This window comes from Myotis davidii, unplaced genomic scaffold (assembly GCF_000327345.1).
Source record: "Myotis davidii unplaced genomic scaffold, ASM32734v1 scaffold217, whole genome shotgun sequence".
Taxonomy (NCBI): Eukaryota; Metazoa; Chordata; class Mammalia; order Chiroptera; family Vespertilionidae; genus Myotis; species Myotis davidii.
Window position 1 is genome coordinate 1,470,924 of NW_006290034.1, and position 24,062 is coordinate 1,494,985.

Below are 24,062 nucleotides of genomic sequence, written 5' to 3' on the forward strand. Positions count from 1 at the left end.
TTTTATTTAAAGAGTCAAGTAGAAGGAACAAGTGGGGGGGGGGGACACATGTACTGAAATAGTATTCTTATCCTTTACACTGTAGAATTCTTTTATTTGTTAAATAATTTTTGAAGATACTGAAATTAGCGGTGAGGTACAATGTTGCCGTTGACCAAATCCTAGAAAAAGCACCTTACAGTTTCAGGAGCAGAGGACGACGCTAGAAGCCGAGCGTCTGTTCAGGATGCGCCTGGCAGGTTGTGCGTGGGCACACGGACAGGAAGTCGCTGGCATTATCCCGTCGCAAAAGTCACGGAAGAAAGGGCTGCCCACACTGGCTCGGCTTCCCAGCTCACCTAAAAAGGGCACTTTGCATTTGACTTGCAAATATTTTGTCTTTTTTCTATCAAAGTTTCCTTAGTGTCTCATTATAACCTAATGATCCATCTGTATTTCTGATCCATTTGTGCATTTGCCGGGTCCAGGATAAAGTTTTTGTTGGTTTTTTAACCTAGCGAGCTGCTGTGTTGAAAGCGTGGAGAAATTTGAAACGTTAATTATCTGCATGATATTCTGTAAGATACGTTTAATCAACTAAGATTTGAAGCAGAGACATGGCGAGTACTTGGTTGTTGCCATCAGAACGGGCCTTCCTGGAGCGTGCAGGGAGGGGTGGAGGGTTTGTGGGTGGCGGCATTTGCGTAGACCTCACTGCAGCAGCCCGATGTGTTAGGATGGCATTGTCGGGAGAGACCTTCAGAAGGAAACTGACACGATCGGTCCCAGAACAACGGAAAGGAAGTTGCTTAGAAAGATGCAGGATAGGATCACCATGGAAACGCACCCTTGTGAGGTCCTTGGAAGGAGCCATCCTTTGCAGTCGCCATGGCGACCCTGGCAGAGAACTGAATAGAGCCATCTACCCCGGGTATTCACCATGGCAACTCAAGCAGGGCCACTTTAGAGCCCACCCCGGGGCCGTCTCTATGGAGACCTGCCGGGGCTGCCTTCAGAGGCTCCATCCCCGTCCCCTGAGGGTGGGACGCCCTGTGCCAGCCCAGCTCAGCGGCTCAGCATGAGGAGGTCGCTGACGGGCCTCTCCCAAGACGGGCGGAGACCAGGGAGTCATCATTATTGGGTGGAAATAGAACCCTGATGGACACCGCCGAGGTCACGTTGGGCGTGTCAGGTGGACAGGGAGGGACCCACCTGGAGATACACGTGTGGGAGTGGCTAGAAGATAGGCAGTATTTAAAGGGATGAGATCTGTCGAGGTCACTCAGGGGTGAGACTAGAGGCCCCGTGGCTGACCCTCAGCACTCGCCAGCATGAAGGGCCAGGCCAGGGGTGTGTGGAGCGAAGGAAGGGGATTGTCGCTTTGGCTGCTGGGAGGGAACTGGACCGATAAGGTGAACTGAACGTGGAGGGTCATTCCACTTCTCTAACCCACTTCTCCGCGTGGGAGGCCTTTATGCAAACAGCAGGGCGAACTGGGACACGCGCAGGCCGTCACGTGTTTCCAGAGGAGCTGAGAGCTGTGTGATGAGCTCCACGAAGAAGATGCTCACTCTGCCGGGTCAGAGCCGCATCTGCCGGTGGAGACAGTGGAGACGAGGGGCCGCCATGGCCCCGAGGGGGGAGGCGCGGGGGTGCGGGAGCTTGTGGTCTCTGCCTTTGGTGAGGAGCCCTCCCAGGCAGAGCTGTTTGAAAACACTTATTCACTCGCCGCCTCCCCGAGGAGAGCGGGGGCCTCGGGGTGCTAATGCTGCTGCCTCTCATGGTGTCCTCATTTTTATTTCTGAATGGGCGCTTTATCGTGTTCTCTCAAGGCCGCATTCAGATGGGAATGAACGTGAACACGCTTGACATTTAGCAGCATGTGCGCGGAATCCGCGCGTGGGGTCTGGAAGCGACGCATCGCGGTGGCAGGGTGTTTATGTGAGCAGAAAATAAACTCGCCTTTCCCTCAGATCATCGCCGCCTGGATTTGCATGCAGCGGCGCTCAGTAGCTACAAACAGACACCGGATTTATTCAAGCCGGTCCTTGCTCCGGGTGACGTGCTGGTTGTGAGCCAGTATTTTGCTCTTATCTTCAAATAATGGCTGTTCGTCTTCTGATGTTCTCGACGGCACCCTGCACAGAGCAGCACTGCCTGCTTGCTGAGCCTTAAAGAAATGATAATATTGACATAGCGTGCCTGTGCATGTGTGTGTGTGTGCATGTGCGCGTGTGCTGGGGCGGGGGGGCGGAGCAGAGGTTGCCTCTACCTGTTCTCAGATATTTTTTTCTTACCTTTCTCTCCTGACCTTTTTGCGAATGTCTTTCTTCCAATAGGCCTCATTTCCCAATATCTGCCTCTCTCTGCTGCTCTTCTGTCTGTTCGCATCTGCGTGTGTGAGAGACGCTGGCACACACGCGTCCATGTGCACACACTCGCCCGCAGGGAGGGGCTGGTAGACATGGCCCCGGGGGGGGCGGGGGGAGAAGGCCCTTGTTGGTGTCTTTGTATCGGCGTGTTCCAAGGCATCGGCGCTGCCCCGTCTCGCTGGCCAAGTCGCCGGGAGGGAGCCTGTGGGCGCCCCTTACGCCCCAGGGGACAGGGGCAGCCGATGGACAGGCAGGAGCCCCAGGTGAAGGACTCCACATGCTCTCAAGGTTATGCCCACACCTTTTCCTGGAGAGACGTGACCCAGAAATGTGTGTTCAGTTAGGAGCCTTTTGGAACCTGCAGACACCAGCTTGTCTGTCGTGAACACAACATGGAACTGACTCACGCCAACTGTGACCCAGAAAACCCGTCAGGAGGCATCTGCGGGCGAGAAAAGGCTGCGCCGCCTCCAAACCGTCCGCCGTGAGCTGTGCGCGGGGGGGTGTGTGACTGCGGGGGCGAGTGTGGGGGGCAGGACAGGGAGACTCTAGTGGAACGCGGTCGCCTGTGGTTCCCAAAGACACACTGTAAGCTCGGTGTCTGTCTCTAGCAACACTTCCCACTGTCCTACCTGCTGCGGGGGAAGTAACAGGATGAGTAAAGAGGGTGGTCGAGCACTCATCAGCGTGGCTCAGGCTGAGCATGGACCTAGGAACCAGGGGGTCAGGGTTCGATCCCCGGTCAGGGCACAGGCCCGGGGTGCAGGCTCGATCCCCAGGGTGGGGCGTGCAGGAGGCAGCCGGTCAGTGATTCTCTCTTATCATTGATGTTTCTCTCTCTCTCTCCTCCTCCTCTCCCTTCCTCTCTGAAATCAATAGAAATATATTTAAAAAGAATCCCTGTCATTTCTTCTCAGGATAAAAGAGCTCCTCCATACGGTGTGCTGCAAGTGGGGGTGTGGTTTGGGGAGTCCTGCCCACTATAGATAGAATTCTTGAACAGCTGCCCCCTATAGGAACTCAAAAATAGGTGCAATTCCTTTATTTTCTCTTTTAATTTAGGCTTTTTTGTTCATAAGAAATGTGTCCTGAGGGTCTGTTTCACATCTCTCCCTCTCTCTCTCTCTCTCTCCCCGCCCCCTCTCTCTCTCCCTCTCTCTCCCCCAGCCCTGCCTCAGTAAATATTTGATGAGGCTCAGAGCAGTAGTAACACACTGGGAGTCGGAGGCCTGGAGGGGGCTTGGGTGCTGTTACTTACCGTGCAACTTTAATCAGACATTAATTACTCTTTATCCACGAACGTGCAGAACTAATAATGCTGGCTTTGAAGAAAAACGTTTTGAAGATGAATTAATGTGTATAAAGGTAGAGCTTGTATCAGTAAGAGTTTTGATAAGAGGGAAAAAATACAGAAGAATAAAATACTAGAGACTATTAATGGCATCATAAAACTTGTTATTTAAGCCAGGGGTGGGAGCCTTTTTCCTGCCAAGGGCCATTTGGATATTTATAACATCATTTGCGGGCCACACACAATGATCAGCTTAAAAACCAGCCTGCTCTATGTGGTCAAACATGAATTAACTCACCCCTGATGCCTTGGCAGGGCCAGGCCAAATGATTTCTGGGGCCCTATATGGCCCGCGGGCCGGGCGTCCCCCACCCCTGATTTAAGGTATGAATCCTCTCAATGGTGCTTCTAAAGTCAGCAGCTCTGCTCCACAAAGACCAGAGCAGGCGTCCCGTGGTGGGTGCCCTACCCCAGCATCAGTGCCCTGGGATTACACGGAGCTCTGGGCCTTGGAGGGGAAGGTTTTTCTGGGGGCTGGTTCCCAAGTTAGACAACCTGGGTTCCGAGAAGAAGTTACAAAAAAAGGCACTTCAGCCTCAGTAAACCTTACTTTTTCTTGTTAATAAAATGGGGAAAATAATAATCACCCAACAGCTGTATTGTGAGGATTTTAATGAGATGATATGTGAGATATTAAGTACAAAATAAAATAAAAATAATTTACGACAAAATCGTATAGCCTGAGAAGCTCTGTGAAATCAATCAGCTCAGATTTTGGCTTCAAACTGATTTTTAACCTCCGTGCGACCTTGTGATAATCCAGGTGTTTCTCAGCTTAGAGGATGCTCTTTAGGGACAAATAGAGGAAATTATTATCTATCAGAGGTTAAAAACCTTGAATTTTCTAAGCAGATGCATTATTCTTTTTTAAAACATACATTTTTGTTGATTTTAGAGAGAGAGGAAGGGAGAGCGAGAGAGAAAGAGACAAAAATTGATGAGAGAGAAACATCGATCGGCTGCCTCCTGCACGCCCTCTGCCGGGAATCGAGTCCCAGCCAGGGCATGTGCCCTGACCGGGGACCCTTCCAGGGCCCAGGCTGACACTCCACCAACCGAGCCACACGGGCCGGGCACATTATTCTTTAATCAAGGGTGAATATCAAGAGGACTCCTAGAAGCACCCAGAGACGCCTCCTCTTCAGTCTAATGTATTGGGGGGGGGGGGGCGCCTGTTGTGCAGAGGACTCAAAGGAGAGCATTTCCTAAAATGGGGCCATTTAACAGCCGCCCCTGTCACCTCCAGTGTCACAGGGAGCCACGCTGACCCTTTCTGAGGGATGCTCAGGTGTCGGGGTCCTGGCTTGGCAGGGGACGTGTCCACGACACTTGTCATTCTTAAAAAGTTTGCGTGCTTTGACTGCACACGCTCCGTTTCGATCACAGAGTCGACCGGGGGCGGCCGGGAGAGAGGCTCTGCGTTGAAGACAAGTGTGCCTGGTGCCGTCGGTGAAGAAGGCGCCACTCAGCAACCGCACGGCTGCCTCACGCGGCGCCTCCTCTCCCCACGCGCTTCCTCTCCCCTCGCGCCTCCTCTCCCCACGCGCCTCTCCCCTCGCACAAACCAGAAAATAACAGCACTCTCTCGCCGAGAGCTCTCAGCTCCCCCTGCAATTTAATTACTGCCTGTGAAGGAGGGGAGCTGTCAGCCCTTGAGTTTGCTATTGTCTCCTGATGGAGGGCCCCTCGAAATCTTTTTATTTAGGCGTGTTATTTTCAAGAACGTTTCGAAAGGATCAGTTCCAGCTTTCCTGGTTATGAAGAGAGATTTTTAGCATTTGAATAAATAGGATGGTTGGTTTTATTCCATAAAAGGAAATAACAGAGAAGCCATTTCACAAAGGAAACAAGGCTTTTCCCCTCCCCCAGTAAGAGTAGCTGTTAATGATCAAATTGTATTGTTTCACTCAAAAACGTCGGTGATATGTGCCTTTAGGGGTAGGGGTAGGCCCATTTTAAGTTTCTGTGATCTTTCTTTATTTACTAGAGGCCTGGTGCATGAAATTCGTGCACTCGGAGGGGGTCCCTCAGCCCGGCCTACACCCTCTCGCAATCCAGGAGCCCAGAGGGAGTGGGCCTGAGCCATCAGGCGGACATCCTTAGCGCTGCCATGGAAGCAGGAGAGGCTCCTGCCACCACCGCTTCGCTAGCCAACCGTGAGCCCAGCTTCTGGCTGAGTGGTGCTCACTGACCACCAGGGGCGGCTCCTGCATTGAGCATCTGCCCCCTGGTGGCCAGTGCGCATCATAGCGACCAGTCATTCCACAGTTCAGTGGATTTGCATATTAGTCTTTTATTATATAGGATTATTGTTATTTATTGATGAGAGAGACAGACGACAGACATCGACTTGTTCCACTTACTGATACGTTCGTTGATTTAGTCTTATATATGCCCTGACGGGATTGAACCCATAACCTTGACATATCGAGATGTCGTCGCTCTAACCAACTGAGCTACTGGGCCAGGACCTAAGTTTCTGTAATATTTAAAAGTAAAGAAAATAAACCTTGGAAAGGCAATAGGGAAATGAGCCTTGATATATTACTAATATTTTTCCAAAAGCATTCATTCCTCCCACAAATACTATTATTTATCAAGTTCCCACTGAGCATGCGCACCGGGACACGGGGTGGGAAGATGGACACGCAGGCCCAGAGGAGAGCGTCCATCAACAGGAGGCAAGTCCGTGAAGTAACTGCTGGTTCCGTGAGTGACAGGGAAGGACCAGTGGGCGGGGAAGACAACAACAACACGGACCGGTTTGTACGGAAATGCTGTTCTCAGAAGGGTGATCTGAGGAGCTGGTGTTTAGGCTGAAATGAAAAGAGAATGAGCCAGAAGATTCAAAACAGACTAGTTTTTCGGAAACCTCACCAAGTATTGGTCCTCTGTGAAATCTCCTAAGAAACTTTAAAAATGCTTTTTCCGAAAAGGTCTTCTGCATCTTGTGATCAGTTTATTCCTAAGTATCTTGTGTTTTTGTTTGTTTGTGTCATAAACTAGAAAATGGATGCAAACACCTTAAGTACTTACAAAGGCCGCGCTTACGAAAATACTTCCATTTTCCAAACTGAGCTGCCCCTCCGGCGTGGCCCCGTCCTGGGGAGACCCCGTGTGCGTGTCTCTCCGGATGGAGGGCGGACTCACCTCCTGCGTGAGGAGAGGTTGGGCCCTGAGTGGCTGCCGGGTGTCCTTGCGTGGGTTTCTGCATCTGCTACTGTAATTGTATGATTTCCTCCACCTGCACGTCGTGTGGGGATCTGCACTGAGATGTTTTTCTTTGGAACCGACCCCAGGCCCCTGGGGTCACGCGGACACGGTCCTCGCAGGATTTGGCCGGCTCCGTTTTTCGGACTTTCATGTCCATGTTCCTGAATGAGAGTACAGCTGCGCCGCCCCTTCCGGAAGCTTCTGCAGTCGTTCCATGGGCTTCTGTTAAAAGCCAAACTCCCACTTCAGGGCCTGGCGGCGGCCCTCTCCCATCACCTTCTGCTGTCCCCGCACTCACAGGCTGGGACCGCCCGGAAGACCACCTGTCCTTTGTCACACGCGCCCGCGGCCTCCCGCTGCCGCCGGCTAGTTGCTTTGCTCATGACGCACAGCGCCTTTCCCTTGCCCAGCTCCATGTTCTCTCTCCTTCTGGCCGTGAGTCCTGGAGGGCCAGCCCGCACCTTAGTCCCCCGCTCAGGCTAGAGGGCTGCTAGGGATGAGCCAACCCTCCCTCCGCGTTGTGCATGGCGCCCCCATCGCTCCATGCTGGTGGGCCGGTTCCCTCCCCCCGCACCTGTCCCTGCTCACCCTCTGCACCCCACACCTCCCTGGGACTCGGGAACCCTCCCGCAGCACAGCTGGGCCCTGCTCCCCACCTTCCCGGGCTCCCCGCTCCCTGCAGGCTTGCACCCTGCCCAAAGCCAGTTCCCCCTCTCGCGGTCCATCTGCCCCTCCATGCGTTTCCTAGGGACCCCTTTCCTGTTTCCTCTGCTGGGACAGACCGCTTTCTGCATTGCACGGCTGCCTCGGGGCATTGTTATTTATTCTCACGGACGGCATCCCCCTCCAGGGAGAGTGGTCGGCTGGCCCCCAGGCGCCAGTGTGGCTGGCGCAGTCAGCGGGGAGGGGACACGGCAGCCCTGGGCCTGGACCTGGCTGCTCTGCCGCAAAGGCTGTGTGATCGCTCGCACTCCTTCCTCCCGGTCCCGGGTGGAAGGACGACTCGCATGCCAAGTTTGCGGCGTTGAATGCAGATGCACGGGAAGTGTGAGGCCTCCTCAGTGGTCATCACTGTGGCACGGGCACTGGCACTAGTGAGGGCTCGAGGTTGGAGCGGGATCCCGTGTCGTGTGCCCAAGCTCGTAGCATTAATGGCTGTCATTGAGCTGGGTGGCTAATGTCTGGCTGTATGTGACGGAGGCTAAGAATTACCCACTAGCCTTTCTGTGAAATAGCAGTCTCCCCACCCCCAGCTGACAAGCGTTTATTACTTATTCCAGTTTTTCAGCATTTGACGAGGTGCGGGAGGGGGGAGTGGGCGAGGAAGGCTTGCTGCTGTGTCTATGTTGCCACCAACAGAGGGCCAAGTAGCTGCCAGTGTGTGGAACGAATTAGTCAAGCTTGCGTCCTCTCCCGCCCTCCCCGTGCTGTCTTCCAGCAGAGAACTGAGCTGAAGTCCTACAGGAGAGCTCCTGACACCTGTGTGGCTGGAGGGGCCTCCTGGGCCTGCCAGGCTTCTCAGTCGTCCTACACCCCCACTTCAGTCAACTTTTATTATTTGTTTTTATTTTTTGAATATATATGTATGTATATATATTTGGAGAGGGTGAGAGAAACAGAAACATCAATGATAAGAGAGAATCATTGATTGGCTGCCTCCTCCACAACCCCGACTGGGGATTGAGCCTGCAACCCAGGCATGTGCCCTGATCGGGAATTGAACCAGGACCTCCTGGTTCATAGGTTGTCGCTCATCCATTACGCCACGCTGGCCGGGTCTATTAACTTTTGTCGTTGCTCCACGTTCAGTGAGTTCCTGTGGCCAAGGACTTGGTGCGATTAAAGTCAGCTAAAGGAAAGGGCATCTGACAATAGTATACTTTAACAAATTTTGGGGAAAGGTACAGTCCAGGTCATTCTTAGTTTGAGTTAGGTGGTGTGTGCTGATTATAAACTAGAGGCCCAGTGCACAAAATTCGTGCACGGATAGGGTCCCTAGCGGCTGCCAGCTGCCAGCCGGGGCCTCCCTTCCCGCAGTTGGCTGGCCAGCCCCACCCCCTGGTCAAACTCCCAGTCAAACTCCTGGTCACGGAGACAATTTGCATATTAGGCTTTTATGATATAGGATTAGAGTTTCCGAGGATTGGGATCATGGGAGCTGACTGGGTGACGGGGACGCCTCTGGCCTGGAGGCTGGACTGCATCCTGTCTGGAGGTTGTAACGCCAGTTAACTGAGCGTTCCGCCACAATGACCAGACACGGAGGCCGGGGTGGGAAGCCGCAGCGAGCAAAACCCTCCTGCAGCATAAACCCCAGCAGCGCGCACAGCAGAGGTGATGGAGTGTCTGTGCAGAACTTGGAGACAAGTTGTCGTTCCATTCCCTATGTTTGGTGAATAGTGGGGCTGAGGCCCAGGGTCGGAGAGTTAGCTGGGGTCCCGTGCTCAGTGGGCTCAGACCTGGGACCCCCACTCAGCACCTCTGACCAAACCCAGTGTTCTCTTGATGTGAACAAGGTTGCACACAGTAAATGCCGCTGACTTTGCAAAAAAAAATGAAAAAGAAGAATTATTCTTCAGCCATTTTGGTATCTATGTATATAAAAAGCTAATATGCAAAGTGTCCCCTCAGGAGTTTGGGAGACCAGGAGTTAGATCGCTCGCTGTGACATGCGCTGACCACCAGGGGGTGGGGCAGAATGAAGGAAGGCCCCGGCTGGCAGCTGCTGGGGAAGGAAGGCCCCGATCGGCCCTGATCGCCTGCCAGGCCGAGGGACCCTACCCGTGCATGGATTTTGTGTACTGGGCCTCTAGTTTTGATATAATGTAATGTGCAGCTTAGATTCCTTGCTCAGTGGCTGGAATCCATAGATCCACTTCTCTCTCTGTGTCCTGTTCAGCTCACGGAAGAGATCGGCAAGCTGGAAGACAAGGTGGAGTGTGCCAACACCGCACTGAGAGCGGACTGGGAGCGATGGAAGCAGAACATGCGGAACGACATCAAGTCTGCATTTGCTGACACGGCCGAGCGGAACATCCACTACTATGAGCAGGTGATTATGACCCGGGATAGCGCCTCCTGTAAAAGGGCGTCTTCTCCTTTACTGCCCCCCTGGTCTGTGTTGGGAGAGTGGTGAGGAAGCAGGTGGCCCGTTCAAGAGCCTCTCGGTGGCTCAATGCCCATGAACTTGCCAGTTAATGGGGTGACGCCAAACCCGCCCACTGAGACGCGTGCGTGGATGACCAGGGAGGAGGGTGTGTTTTCTGTCTTCTTCTTCCACACAAGCTCCCAGGGCTCACACAGCTGAGCGCAACATGAGGGGACATGCCACCATTTCCTCTGGTGTCTTTCTCCTCGGTCTCTTGATCTGGAAGGATTCGAAGTCCTTGCGAGCACTTGATCATGCTTCCTCATCATCTCCTTTCTTATTTCCTCTTTCTCTCCCTTCCTTTTTTAAAAAATATTTTAATTGATTTCAGAGAGGAAGAGAAAGATATAGAAACATCAGTGATGAGAGGGAATCATTGATCAGCCACCTCCTGCACGCCCCTCACTGGGGATGCAGCTCGCATCCAGGCATGTGCCCTGACCAGGAATCGAACCTTGACCTCCTGGTTCATAGGTCGACACTCAACCACCGAGCCATGCTGGCCAGACTCTCCCTTTCTTATGTAATAAAGGGTTTGCAAAGTGAGGAAAGAAAAAACAATTTTCTTAGAAACAATTCAATTAGCGTCATGTACCATATTGCCATTTTGCAAGTTTTGTCCATCACAGCATTTGCTATCAGATGTTATGTTTTTAATACTTACCTCCAAGTACATTATAGTTCTTTTTTTAATTTTTAATACGTTTTTATTGATTTTTTTTATTTTAGAGAGAAAAGAAGGGAGAGAGAGAAAGAGAGAAACATTGATCGGCTGCCTCCTACAGCCCGAAACCTTTTGGTGCTTGGTACCATGCCCAACAATCTGAACCACACCAGCCGCGGTGTGAATTACAATTATAATTGGACTAGAGGCCCAGTGCACAAGTGCACTGGTGGTGGTGGGGAGGTCCCTCAACACAGCCTGTGCCCTCTCGTAGTCCAGGACCCTTCGGGGGATGTCTGACTGCCGGCTTAGGCTCGCTCCGGGACCTTTCGCTCCTTACCGCCCGTCTGCTTGCTGCTCTTTACTGCTTGTCTCGCTGCTCCTTAGTGCTGCTGTGGAGGTGGGAGAGGCTCTTGCTACCGCCGCTGCGTTCGCCAGCCATGAGCCTGGCTTCTGGCTAAGCGGCACTCCCCCTGTGGGAGTGCAGTGACCACCAGGGGGCAGCTCCTGCATTGAGCGTCTACGCCTGGCGGTCAGCACGCATCATAGCAACTGGTCCTTCTCTGTTTGGTCAATTTGCATGTTAGGCTTTTATTATATTGGATGTGTGAACTTTATTATAACTTCAGAAAACCCCACAATTACTGTTCAGTTGTTTTTTTCTTGAGTAACTTCTAAGTGGTTGGCAGGTCGTCCCAGCGCAATGGGGAGGGTGGAGCCCTCAGTCCAGGCCCCCTAATTTGCACACAGACTGTGTTGTGGGCCTGGACCGCCACCCACCGTTTGCTGTTGTCCATTAACTTCAGAATCTCTCAGACACACAGGGAAGTGGAATGCTCCAGAATCATCCCATTCCCTTTGTAAGTTTAATCACATTCTTATGGAAATACTTCTTTTTTCATCAACATTTGCACAGACAAAGCCCCAGCGGGGTTTGTTTCTAGTGTGATGGATGAAATACGGAACGAACACTTGCCTCTGGACTTACTTTTATGAAGACAAATGGTCACAGCTGGTTTATAACTTAAAATTTAAATACCAAAGTGATCGAGGAAAATCAGATTATGAATATAAGGCAGAGGTCTGTACCAGAAGCCAATTATTGTCGTGGTGAATGTGCGTGGATGTGCGAATTTACCCAGAGGCAGTTGACAGCAAATATAAAACAGGAATTTTATAAAATGAGGCCATTCCCACTTTGTCCTATAGGATCGATAAGTAGGAATACATTTATGGAGTCTTTTTTTTTTTTAAATGAGAAGAACAAAACAATGGAACCCCAAACCCAGTTGAACATGAGTGAATCGTTTCAAAGTCTCCTGGTACCCAGATAACCGAGGACAGCGATTCCTGTCACAGTGTGAAGGGACGCACAACCCACCATCATGCTGGACCAAGTGCATGGCCGTTTTCTAGTTGTTCCCCAGCAGTAGCTGTTTGTGTCATTGATGCTGATGATAGAGATGCTGATGATAGAGACGATGATGATAGAGATGATAGAGATGTTGATGATAGAGATGATGATGATAGAGATGATGATGATAGAGATGCTGATGATAGAGATAATGATGGTGATGATGATGGCAAAGAGATTTGGAAGAAAGTGATCCTTACTCTGTCGTACAAATTGAAAGGATAGATGCTTTGAAAGCTTAATTTTGACATCATAACCATGAAAAGAGTACGTCATGTTAACTTTTTTTGCCAAGTGCAGCAGTTTGTTGTTAGCTGGACATAATACTCAGAGTAACAGAATGTGTTCCTTAGCACAGTTTATTTTAGAATTACTAGTTAACGGGTGGAGGTCCTTGTTCTGTCGCCTTATCTTTCTGGTTATAAAATTAATGCCAGGGCACTCAGAACAAACAAGAACAGCAACAACAGAGCTCAGTCCTCTGACAAGTAAGGAGGAAATGAAGAGAGCCCGTGACCTTGCCGCCTCGAGTGGCACTTTCAGCACCATTATTGGAAAACGATTTGCTGTGTCCAAGCAAATTATTGTTCAGTGTCTGCAGGGCCCTTTGTGAGCGTGTCAGTGTGAAGACATGTGGCCACGCCTGTCCAGGGTGGCTCGGTTGGTTGGGCATTGTCCCATGCACCAAGAGGTCGCTGGTTCAATTCCCAGTGGGGGCACTTGGCCGGGTTGTGGGTTCGATTCCTAGTAAGGGGCGTGCAGCAGGCAGCGGATCCATGTTGCTCTCTCAGCGATGTTTCTCTCTCTCTCTCTCTCTCTCTCTCTCTCTCTCTTTTCTTCTCTCTCTAAAAATCAATAAAAACATATTTAAAAAGAACAACATGTGGTTGCATGGCCAGGTCAGAGGTCACGTCATTCCAGATGCTGTCAGTCTTCTATGTCGTTGCCTCATGTAGAATCACTTATTTAAGGATCTAATCTGTCAGGTAGAGGTGTTGGTACTCCTCCTGTCACCCCCCTCCCACCCACACAGTCCTCACAGCATCTGAGGAAAATAAAATTAGAAAACATGTGCGATGCTGTCACACAAAGCACCTCACCACCACGCCTGCGCCTCGAGAATCGCCCAGGAACCCAGAAGTGAGTGTGGTCTTCCTCTCCATGTTCTGGGCTTCGGGTGCCCAGACACAGGGACCTTGATGTTTGGAGTGTAATTCCTTACGAAACTGGGCGCACCGCGTGACTGGCTTGCTGTTAGTAAAAATGATGATGATACGATACAACAAAAGTGCGCGTGGAAAAGATATGCCTTCGAGCGTGGCTCCTGGATCAATTCTTCCTGTAAGACTTGCCGTGCAGGAGAGGCCCGGCTTTCCTGGGTGTGAGAGTGAGAAGGGAACCTCTCCCTTCAGCCGACCTTGAGTGAGAGCTCAGACTCAGGACAAAGTGGCGAAGCAATGGGCCACAAGGTGGCGTTTCCAGCTGCTGAGTCCTGTGCCTTCACTCCTGCAGTTACGGCTTGACAGATGCACACTGATGACTGGTATATTCTGAGAGACATAAGAAATAGAAAACATGCAGATTTCGTCATCCTGAAGTTGTTGGTGTTTCTAAAATCGTAAGTGGGCAGGTGACTCTCAGGAGCTGAATGTAGGCTTTCCCCCAAATGGAATCTGAATAATCATGAGCTGCTGCAAAATAGCAGAGCTGCTTTCCTGTAGTGACATGGCCTCCAGTGCCTCTCTAGATGGGTGACTTCTCAAAACTTTACAGCAGGCAGCTCCCAAAGGGTCCATGACAGGTTTGAGTCTCAGGGGTCGGTGGTAAAGAGCAGCTACTAAAAGGCCGCACACCTCGTCGCCCTCATCTTAGGCCTGGTCTACGGCTTTGATAACGTCGTTGATTTTGCAACCATATTGGCTCCAGGTAGAGATGTTTACATGTTTGAGCTTCAGTATTTCTTCAAACATCAGTGATGTTGTCTGCACCCAAGGCCATTGGGACACTCAGGGACCCGCAGCCACGGCTCCCACTAGTAGGTTAGTAGAGAGACGCACTTACACCGTGCTGTCTGAATACGCTTTCAGATCGGGGGGGAGACGGGACGCACCACAGTTGCTGCCTTAATATGGGAATTTCTGGTTTTAGAAGAAATACATGCTAAGGTTTGGCTGTTAGCACATTTTATAAATTTATGGTTATTTTACTTGGTTGTCAGGTAGTATTGATGTGTTTATGTGAGCATTTGGATGAAACTAACTTTTCTTTTTTCAAGTTTTCTGTTGCAATTGCAGTTGACATTCAGGATTATTTTGTGTTAGTTTCAGGTGAACAGCATGGTGGTTAGACAATCACGTGCTTTTCAAAGTGGTCCCCCCGGTATTTCCAGTTCCCACCTGGCACCGTACAGAGATATGCCAGTGTGACTGCCCATATTCCCTATGCTGTGCTTCATATCTTTAAGGCGATTCTGAAACGGCCACTGTGTACTTCTGAACCCCTTCACCTTCTCACTCAGCCCCTGAACCCCCTCCCCTCTGACAACCATCAATCTGCCTCCAGATCTATCAGTCTGTTTGATTGAAACTAAATTTTCTGTTAGCTGTTCCATGAACAGGGTGTGGCATCTATATAGTAAAAGCCTAAGCGACCGTTAAGGCGGAACAACCAGAACGACCGGTCGCTATCATGCTCGCTCAACACAGGAGCTGCCCCCTGGTGGTTAGTGCGCTCACAGGGGGAGCCTCCAGCCGCTCGGCCAGAAGCCGTGCTTACGGCTGGCGAGTGCAGCGGTGCAGCGGTGGCGGCGAGAGCCTCTCCCACTACCACGGCAGCACTGGAGTGCTGCTCACCCAGAAGCCGGGCTCACGGCTGGCGAGTGCAGCGGTGGTGGCGAGAGCCTCTCCCACTACCACAGCAGCACTAAGTAGCAGTGAGCCAAGCAGTAAGGATCGAGCAGGCGGGAAAGTAAGGAGCAAGAGATCCCGGATCCCCTGGGGATCGGGCCTAGCTGGCAGGTGGACATCCTGAGGGGTCCCTGACTGGGAGAGGGCACAGGCCGGGCTGAGGAACACCCCCCCACACACACCCCAGTGCATAATTTCGTGCACCAGGCCTCTAGTTACCTATAAAAATACTAAACTTTATGTTGGCGTTATTCCATGGTGGCTAAGAGCATGGGCTGTGGGCAGGAGCAACGGTGACCTTGAGCTGGAAGCCCTTGAAGACTTAAGACTTATACTTGAGGTTCTTCATCTCTCTGTCACTAAAAATAACAGGGCCTGCATCACAGATCTGCCTGCATGCCAGGCTCTGTGTGTGTGTGTGTGTGTGTGTGTGTGTGTGTAATAGAATGAAGACAGATGAAAGACAAGGCCTAGAAACAACATTGACCATTCTGGGTAAATAAATAAATAAATAAATGACTAAAATAAATGATTTTGTGTGTGTGTGTGTGTGGAATAGAATGAAGACAGATGAAAGACACGGCCTAGAAACAACATTGACCATTCTGGGTAAGTAAATAAATAAATGACTAAAATAAATGATTTTGAAGCTTTCTTACTCAGAAATATTTTTCTGGCATCTCAACCAGCTTATCCTTTAAGTCACAACTTCTTTCCCTTGAGCCTGAAATTGCCAACATAGAACGTACGTCTCCAGGCTGCTCGATAGACACATGAAATGCATGGCACCCTCACTCCGTGCCCAGCACAAAGGGGGGTTTCAGTAAACGCCGACCCCTGGAGGAAGAGCAGCCACTGGCACTGCGTCTCCATGCTGTGTGAATCTTTGGACATCCTTTGCGATGATGATCATCCTACAAAATATCAAAGATGGTGGGGAGGGGCAGTGTTGCCCCTACTGTGTCTCCACACCTTGTCCTGCCCCACAGAGCCAGGCAGACTCATCCATTGCGTGGGGTCGCCATCAGCCCTGGGAAACCTGCCCTTTTAGTTCTCGGGTGACACTTGATGCGCACACATAGTCCACGCCCTTCTCCTGGGCATGTGAAAATGGCCCAAAGAAGGACCAAGGTTCGCCTGCAGTTTCACTGAGTCCAAACCGCCTCATGCCCCACCGGCTCAGAAACTATTCATCCTTAAATGCGGAAGCTCTGTGGGAGCTCTGTTGTGCCTGTGGGAGCCCCATTCGTGTCATTTGTTCTTTAGGAAACTTGGCCCCCTCGCTGTGGGGTCACCACCCATGTGCCTCTTCTAATGGCGCCAGCATCGCTGCCTCGTGGAAATGGCAAGAGATTCACTTTCGCTGGACACTACAGGTCACAATTCCCTTAACGGTCAGATACACGGCGTGATTTCCTCAAAGCATTGAAGCCAATGAAATAGAACGCATGGGGGACCATGACACACGATTCAACTAGAAGTGGGGTTCCTGTGCCGATTCTCCAGTGAGGATAAAGCTGGAACGAGCTGACGGGTTCCATGAACGTTCAGGCCAGCGGAGATCCCGGGCACTTTCAGGTGCTGCTCTGAGTTTTTAGGTTTTTAGCTCATGTCACAAGTTGTAATGATTTCAGAGTCGAAAATATCAATCCCTTGATGGTGTGTTTTCTTCCACCACTGAAAAGGCTGCTCTGCTGTCTTCTCGCTCACACCGTTGGGATGAGAAATGCTGTCGTCCTTGTCTTCTGTATACAGCACACAAGCTGTTAAGATTATCCCGTGGATGCAGTTCACACGGGTACCGGGGGCTAGGCCATGGGGAGGATCGGCCCCAGGTAAGGTCACGACCCCGTTTACGTCTGTGCGTCTTCAGTCTCCTGATCCCTTTCTCGCTTCCCGAGCCCAGCGGGGCCCACAGACCCTCATTGCATCATTGCTAACTTTCTGAGCACTTGCTTTGTGTGAGGCGTTCTGCCTAGAGATTTGTGCAGGTCATGGAAATGCCATTTCACAGTTGCTTTCGTGGTAAGTGAGCGCTGTCAGTGACCTGGATTTCAGCTGAAGAAACTCGGATCTAGACCATCAGCCTGTGCGAACCCACCTGCTGCTGTGGGACTCAGACCCGATGGAGGCATGGTTGCATCTCCATCCTCTGCCTGGACGTCTCACACCTGCCCCCTCACAGCCAACGCTCCATCTTTCCCTGGATCACTTAGTGGGGTACCAGTGGGTCATTTCAGCAAACTAATCCTGGCTCACCTTTTAACCTTGTATAGGCTTTCCCCGCACTGAGCAGTCGTTTCCCTCATTAAGAATTAAAGTATAGCTCTACCCGGTTTGGCTGTGGATAGAGTGTCAGCCCGTGGACTGAAGGGTCCTGGGTTTGATTCCAGTCAAGGGCATGCGCCCTGGTTGCAGCCTCGATCATTGTCCCTGGTTGGGGTTCGTGCAGGAGGCAACCAGTAGATGTGTCTCTCTCACATTGATGTTTCTCTCTCTCTGTCTCTCCCTCCTTCCACTCTCTCTCAAATTCAATGGGCAAATATCCTCTGGTGAGATTAATAAAATGTTTTTTTAAAAAGAATTAAAATGTGTAGAACAGGACGAGGGCCTGGCAAGCGGGTGGGAGAGTGGAGTGGGGCGGATGGCTGTGGGCCGGTGATACCGGGCCGCCCATCCTCGAACACTGACCATGAGCCACTGCTCACCTCCTCGTGTGTGTTTTCGTTCCTCAGTGCCTTGCTACCTGGGAATCCTTCCTCACAGCACAGTCCGACCTCTACGCCAAAGACCCTCCTGAAGATAAACCTTAGTCCCACGGAAGGCCGGCTTCTGTGTGACCTTGGAGAGACAGCAGTGGTTGGCCAAAGCGATGCCCTCATGGGTCGTATCCTTTCTAAAGTGGACGGAAACGTTCCACAGGGTCTGGGAAACCAACAGGGGCGGGGAGCTCGGGAGTTCCAGATCGCTGGTATAAATTGGGATGTACCTGTATAGCTTAGTTTTCATTATGTTCGTAAATTTGTATGCCCACAATGAGATATAGAACATCTTAAGTATTTGTCCATGGAACGTGTCATTCTAAATATATTGTAAAGACTCAATTTTAATAAAAAGTTTGATATGAAAGGACTGGCTGTGGTGTATTCTTTTTCTACAGAACCTGAAGCAGATTCTAATATGAATTCAGCAGATAGTAACAGTCACCTTTATTTCATCCCAGCTTCCTCTGAAATGCTATTCACTTCAATTAAGAACTTGAAATAATTACAAAAAACTAGAGGCCCGGTGCACAAATTTGTGCAGTGGGGGGAGAGGGGAGAGGTGTCCCTCGGCCTGGCCGGTGATCAGGGCAGCAGGAGGTTGGCTTGGGGGAGGGGTCATCTGAGGTTGGCCATCCAGGGGGAGGGGCCACGGGAGGTTGGTTGTAGAAGTGCACTGACCACCAGGGGACAACTCCTGCACTGAGCGTCTGCCCCTGGTGGTCAGTGTCCATTATAGCAACCAGTCGACCAGTAGTTCAGTCGTTTGGCTACTTAGGCTTTTATATATATGGATGATTTAATATGATTAAACATGACTGACAACTGTTCGATGGTTGGTTAAAAGATAAGTAATTATTTTCCACAATTTTTAAAAAGGTACCAACATTATTATTTGAGTTCTTAGTTAGAAATCATTATGTGATCATATTCCCACTGGTAAATTTTTGGGGGTCTTTTTTACATAGTCTTCACAACTCACATCTAGCTTTTATTTATTTTTTAAAAATATGTTTTTATTGATTTTATAGAAACAAAGAGAGAAAGAGAAACATCAATGAGAGAGATTCATCAATCAGCTGCCTCCTGCATGCCCCCAACTGGGGATCAAGCCCATATCCTGGGCATGTGCCCTGACCAGGAATCAAACTGGGTACATCTTGGTGCACAGAAGATGCCCAATGAACTGAGCCACACCAGCCATGCCAGATTTTTTTACTGTACACAGTGTTTATGAGATAGATTCTGCCATTTATTTATTGAACTAGAGGCCTGGTGCACAAAAATTCGTGCACTCGGGGGTGGGGGTTCAGCCTGGCCTGTGCCCTCTCGCAGCCTGGGACTCCTCAGGGGATGTCCACTTGCCAGCTTCAGCCCACTCTGGCAGGCCAGGAGCCCTCAGGGGATGTCTGACTGCCGGTTTAGACATGAACGGTAACTGACAGTCAGACATCCTTAGCGCTCCACAGCCAACCTTCTGTGGCCCCTCTCCCTGCTCATCCCTGCCTAGCTCTCTGCTGTACCACCTGGAGCTTCTGGCGTGGGTTTCTTGAGCTGGGTGTCACGTGTGCTGGGATGGTTATTGTTAGTAACGTGAAATATGATTTCTGGATCCTTCATCATCAAAACAACAAAATAGCATCACATATTTGACTGTTACTTAAAAGAAAGACCTACCCTACGGTTTACATGTACCTTTCATTGAACACGGGCCTGTTTTCCATACCTGCTCCCGGAACACTGGTTCCTTCTGTTCCGTGTCTGTTCCTCAGGCCCAGCACGAAGGGAACCGGGAAACGTCTCCTGATGCCCCGCGTTCCCACCACCAGATGGAGCGTGACAGCCCGCCGCAGAGAGGACGGAAAGCTGCCTGGAGACAGATCCTTGGCAGCCCAGCTCTGACATCGAGCTGACAGATGTCAGGATAACACTCCTGCGTGTTTGATCGTGGCTTTGGTAAACTCTCAGAGTAGTTAGAGGTAGCATGGGATTCTGCGTGCACTGTGAGAAGCAACAACATGAGGCATTTGGAGCATTTACAATGCCGACCTTGTGTGTTAGGTATTCCAGGCCCCATCTCCCATCTGTGGAAGGGGAAGTCAGCCTGCCAGACCTGCAGTGCTGGGAAGTATGAGAGTAAATTATGCATCACTGGCTTGGGCTACTTGGACAAAAAAAATACAAACCCCAAAAGACATGAAATTCTATATCCGTTTCCCCTTATTCCTTCCTCCTTGGCCCCCATACTTGAAACTTGCAGCCCATCCATGAATTTATCCTGAGACAAAACCAGCCACAGGTCCTAGCTCCTGAGGTATATTGTAGTAAGAAAGGTTCTGCGTAGGATGCAAGTGTGTGAGTAAAAATAGACACAGGTACATATTTGAGTTCATGCTTATGTACACGTGTGTGTGCATGTGCGGGTGACAGCGTGTGCAGTAATCAGTGGAAAGACGAGTGCACCGGAAATCACCGGAGCGGGAAGCCCATGGCATGGCCACTGATGCTTACAGTCCTGCCTCCTTTCAGTGACCACAGCTCCCTCGGGTTTGAAAACATACTTACGTTCGTCTTCATACAGTTACTGAGCAATGAGATGCTTTCCAGTGGGCAGCTGTGCGTGTGTGTGCGTGTGTGTGTGTGTGCCCTCATCCCTTGGCGAGTGTGACTTTCAGGCCTTAATTACATTCGTTCCAGAGGGCAGAGCGGACCTCCCCCAGCCTGTTACTTCTCTCGGCGTAAGCCATGGAGACAGAAGAGGTGGCTCGTGTTTTCCAGTCTACAGCATGATGCTGGGGGAACCTTCTGGTAAGATCAGAAGAACAATGCTTTCTCATTTTAAGGGAAATCATCCCCGAACATGCAATTTAAATAGCTCTTTGGAGCCGGGTAAGTGAGGCATTTGAGAATGATGCATACAAGGCGTTCTCTTCCTACCTGAAGTATTGTGATTACTGATTCCAAGATTAAGTTGCGATCACTTTTAGGTGGTTTATTGGAACAATCTGAGATGGTGAAACCTTTTGAAACCCTTCGCATGGACCTGTCGCCACCCGTGCATCTACTCGGGGCTAATGCGCTAGCTCCTCAGATGCTCCCCTGCGGACAGGTGCCCGCCCGCCATCTGGGCGGCGGTGGACGGTAAGGGGGGTTACAGAAGCGCCACCGGCCCTCGGGAGCTGCAAGTTCCCTGAGAGACAGACACCGTGCCCCGGCAACAACACGTCTCCATCGGGGCCGGCGCGCGGCCCTGGGGTTGCCATAAGAAAGCCCCAACGAGGTGGCTCGGGACAGCAGAGGTTTACTGCCTCACGAAATGGAGTCACTCGGGGAAAATCCCACAGCAACAACCCAAATTTAACTGAGTTTTTATGCTTGACTCTCCCAGGGAAGGAAGGCCTAGGTCACCCGCCCGGAGGCCTGACCGGGCTCCTGGACAGCCCTTTGCCCCAATTCGGAAGGTAACTGTGCTCTAACCAGCCGGCAGCCCCTGCTGGGTCGTCTGTGTCGCTGCTCACCTTGATCTATAAAAACCTCTCACCTTCGCTCTTCTGAGTTCCGTTCTATCTGCAGAATTTTTTCTTGTAACTCCATCCAATAGTCCGAGCTAAAGAACATTGTCGATAAAACGCTGGGAATTCTGAAATGCAAAGATGTCGGTGGCTATAAGAACGCAGCCAATGCACTGACAGGTTACGTATGGTTCATTGCCTGTCGCCCGGAAGGCCTGGCTGGTACTGGTTATGGTTGGAGTCAGATTGGACTCTTGCCGGGATGCCTCCCATTAGACCGTGTGCCCCTGGGGCTGCCACCCGTGCAGGCCGGGCCCTGGGACTGAGGTCAGCCACACAGAATAGGCTCAGTACCCGTTGAACCAGACTTAGAATAAAAATCTGGATAATTCACTATTTTTTCAAACTCCCACATGACTTCGATCGCAATGTCTACTGAGGCCGGTCGTTCAGGTGGTACCTTCCGTCTGCAGGCGGCGTTTCTCTGCCTCCATGAATCGGTTTTACAGCGCTGACTTGGGAGGGTCTTTTTGTCCAGTTCTGTGGTAATGAGTCTAAAGCCACGCCTAAGACCTCCTAAATTTCATAATAATTTGCCCGCATTTTGCTGGAGATGGTCCCGGGGGAACTTAGTCCAACCACAAATGTATTGGGGATTCAGGGGCCTAAAATAGGGACGCAAGTTTTTATTCTCTCTGAGCTCAGTCTTGGCTACCGGCTGCCAGGGACCTAGAGCTCCCTGAGTAGACCCTGCCCTTTGAGCACGTTCTGCCGCGAGATGCCCTGGTCCAGAGAATGTGCCGTCCGTCCAAACTGGTCCGAGGGCTGTTTGAGGTTGCGATCTTGTAAACCGGTCTGAAAATAGCCCCTTTTCAAGACCACCAATTTCTGCAGTTAAGGCACCTTCACCATGAACCCCACCGGCACCGGGAGGAGGGTGGTGTGTCTCCCCCATGAGCTAAGTGGCTGGGCCCTCTGCTCTTAAAAGGGGAGGAAGCTGTCATCAGAGGGACGTGCCGAAATGCCTCAGGTCAGGAATGAACAGAGAACGGGGCTTCCTTGGTGCCGGGCAGCTGTGTCACCGGCAGGCTAACGAGCATGGATGTTTCCTGCAGTGCCACCCAAGGAGGAAACCGGAAAACAGCTCCCACATGCGCCCCCGGAACTTGGGGGTCATGTCATTGCTTCCATCTACGTGATGCTCTGCCCCAGGTGCTATGGGACCCGGTGTAGATGACATGTCACATGTTTCGTGAGGCTCGGGGCTCAGGAAGGGTTTGACGGCAGGTGTTTCAAGCCAAAACCTCAGCGGGGGTCTCTTGGGGTCATTGGTTCACACTTCACACCGGCCAGTGAGTGTAAGTGACTGCTCTGGCCACTAGGAGGAGCTGTAGGCCGCTCCATCCACTGCACATCACCCGGACTCTGCTCACTTGCAGGAGCCAAAGCCTTCAAGTGCGAGGGTCCTAGAGTTGGCATCTCGCCCGGCTGACGTGGCTCCGTGGTTGAGCACTGACCTATGAACCAGGAGGTCACGGTTCGATCCTCAGTCAGAGCACAGGCCCAGGTTGCAGGCTCAATCTTCAGTGTGGGGTACGCAGGAGGCAGCCGATCCATGCTTCTCTCTCAGCATTGATATTTCTATCTCCCTCTTCCTTCCTCTCTGAAATTGGTTAAATATATATATTTAATTGGGGGAGGGGGAGGCATCCATTTGTGCATGTCAGGCTCTGGGAGATTGATGTCAGCCACACAGAATATACTCAGTACTCATTGAACCAGACTTAGAATAAAATATATATATACTAGAGGCCCAGTGCACAAAATTCATGTGGGGGAGGGGGGTGTCCCTCAGCCTGGCCGGCACCCTCTCCAATCTGGGATCCTTCTCACAATCCAGAACCACTGGCTCCTAAGCGCTCACCTGCCTGCCTACCTGATGCCCCTAACTGCTCTCCCCTCCTGGCCTGATCCCCCTAACTGCTCTCCTCTCCTGGCCTAAACCTTCTAACTGCCCATCTGCTCTCCTTTCCTCTCCACGCCTTTAGACCCCGGCGCAGGAGTGCTGAGAGCTCTCCGCCGAGGCCCTGCCCCTGTCCTGATGCCCCGCTTTGGGCCAGGTGGCGTTGTGGGCCTATGTGCGCCTCCCCGACTGGCAGCAGCCTCATGTCCTGGTGGTGCAAGTCCCTGCCCCCGTCCCTGCCCACCAGCTCCTGTGCTTGCACAGCCTGTTGAACGGCCGTGACTGGGACATTACCTCTCTCTCTCTCTCTCTCAATCTCTCTCTCTCTCCATCACCTTACTACACACCCTTTTCCTCAAGTGCATGCTCTGTATCACGCCCAAGACTTTTCCCTTCTCCATCCTTCCAGGTGCATATATACTTGCTTTATTTCTACTAAGTTTCAAGGGCCCTTCTTTTGTCTCTGTAACTTGTTTCCTGAGCCCACCAGCCCAGCTGGCTCACTTCTTTCTACCTCTGTGACTTTCTAAATAAACTTTTGCTTGTATTTGAGTCTTGCCTCTGAATTGTTTCTTAGCCAGGACTCAGGTACCTAGGGTGTTGAACCAAGGTCCAATCACCGGTAGCATTCTAGTGCTGTTTCACTGCTAACAAGATGAGAATAGATTTTGAGAAGTAAAATGAAAATGACTTGCCTGAAACTAATTATCCTGTAAGTGCCCATGGTGACAAAAGTTCTGACACTCTTACTATAAATCCATTAATTTCTCTATAAAAT

General features: G+C 51.0%; 1 protein-coding gene across 1 annotated transcript in view; it reads left to right on the plus strand.

Moving 5' to 3' along the window:
• Positions 1-18,176, plus strand: part of SNX7 (sorting nexin 7) — a 27,906-nt gene extending 9,730 nt beyond the window's left edge. The window contains exons 8-9 of the mRNA XM_006762924.2: positions 9,815-9,967; positions 17,783-18,176. Coding sequence (XP_006762987.1) covers positions 9,815-9,967; positions 17,783-17,860 — 231 coding nt within the window. The 3' untranslated portion in view covers positions 17,861-18,176. The remainder of the gene's footprint in view (positions 1-9,814; positions 9,968-17,782) is intronic.
• The last annotated feature ends 5,886 nt before the right edge of the window (positions 18,177-24,062 follow it).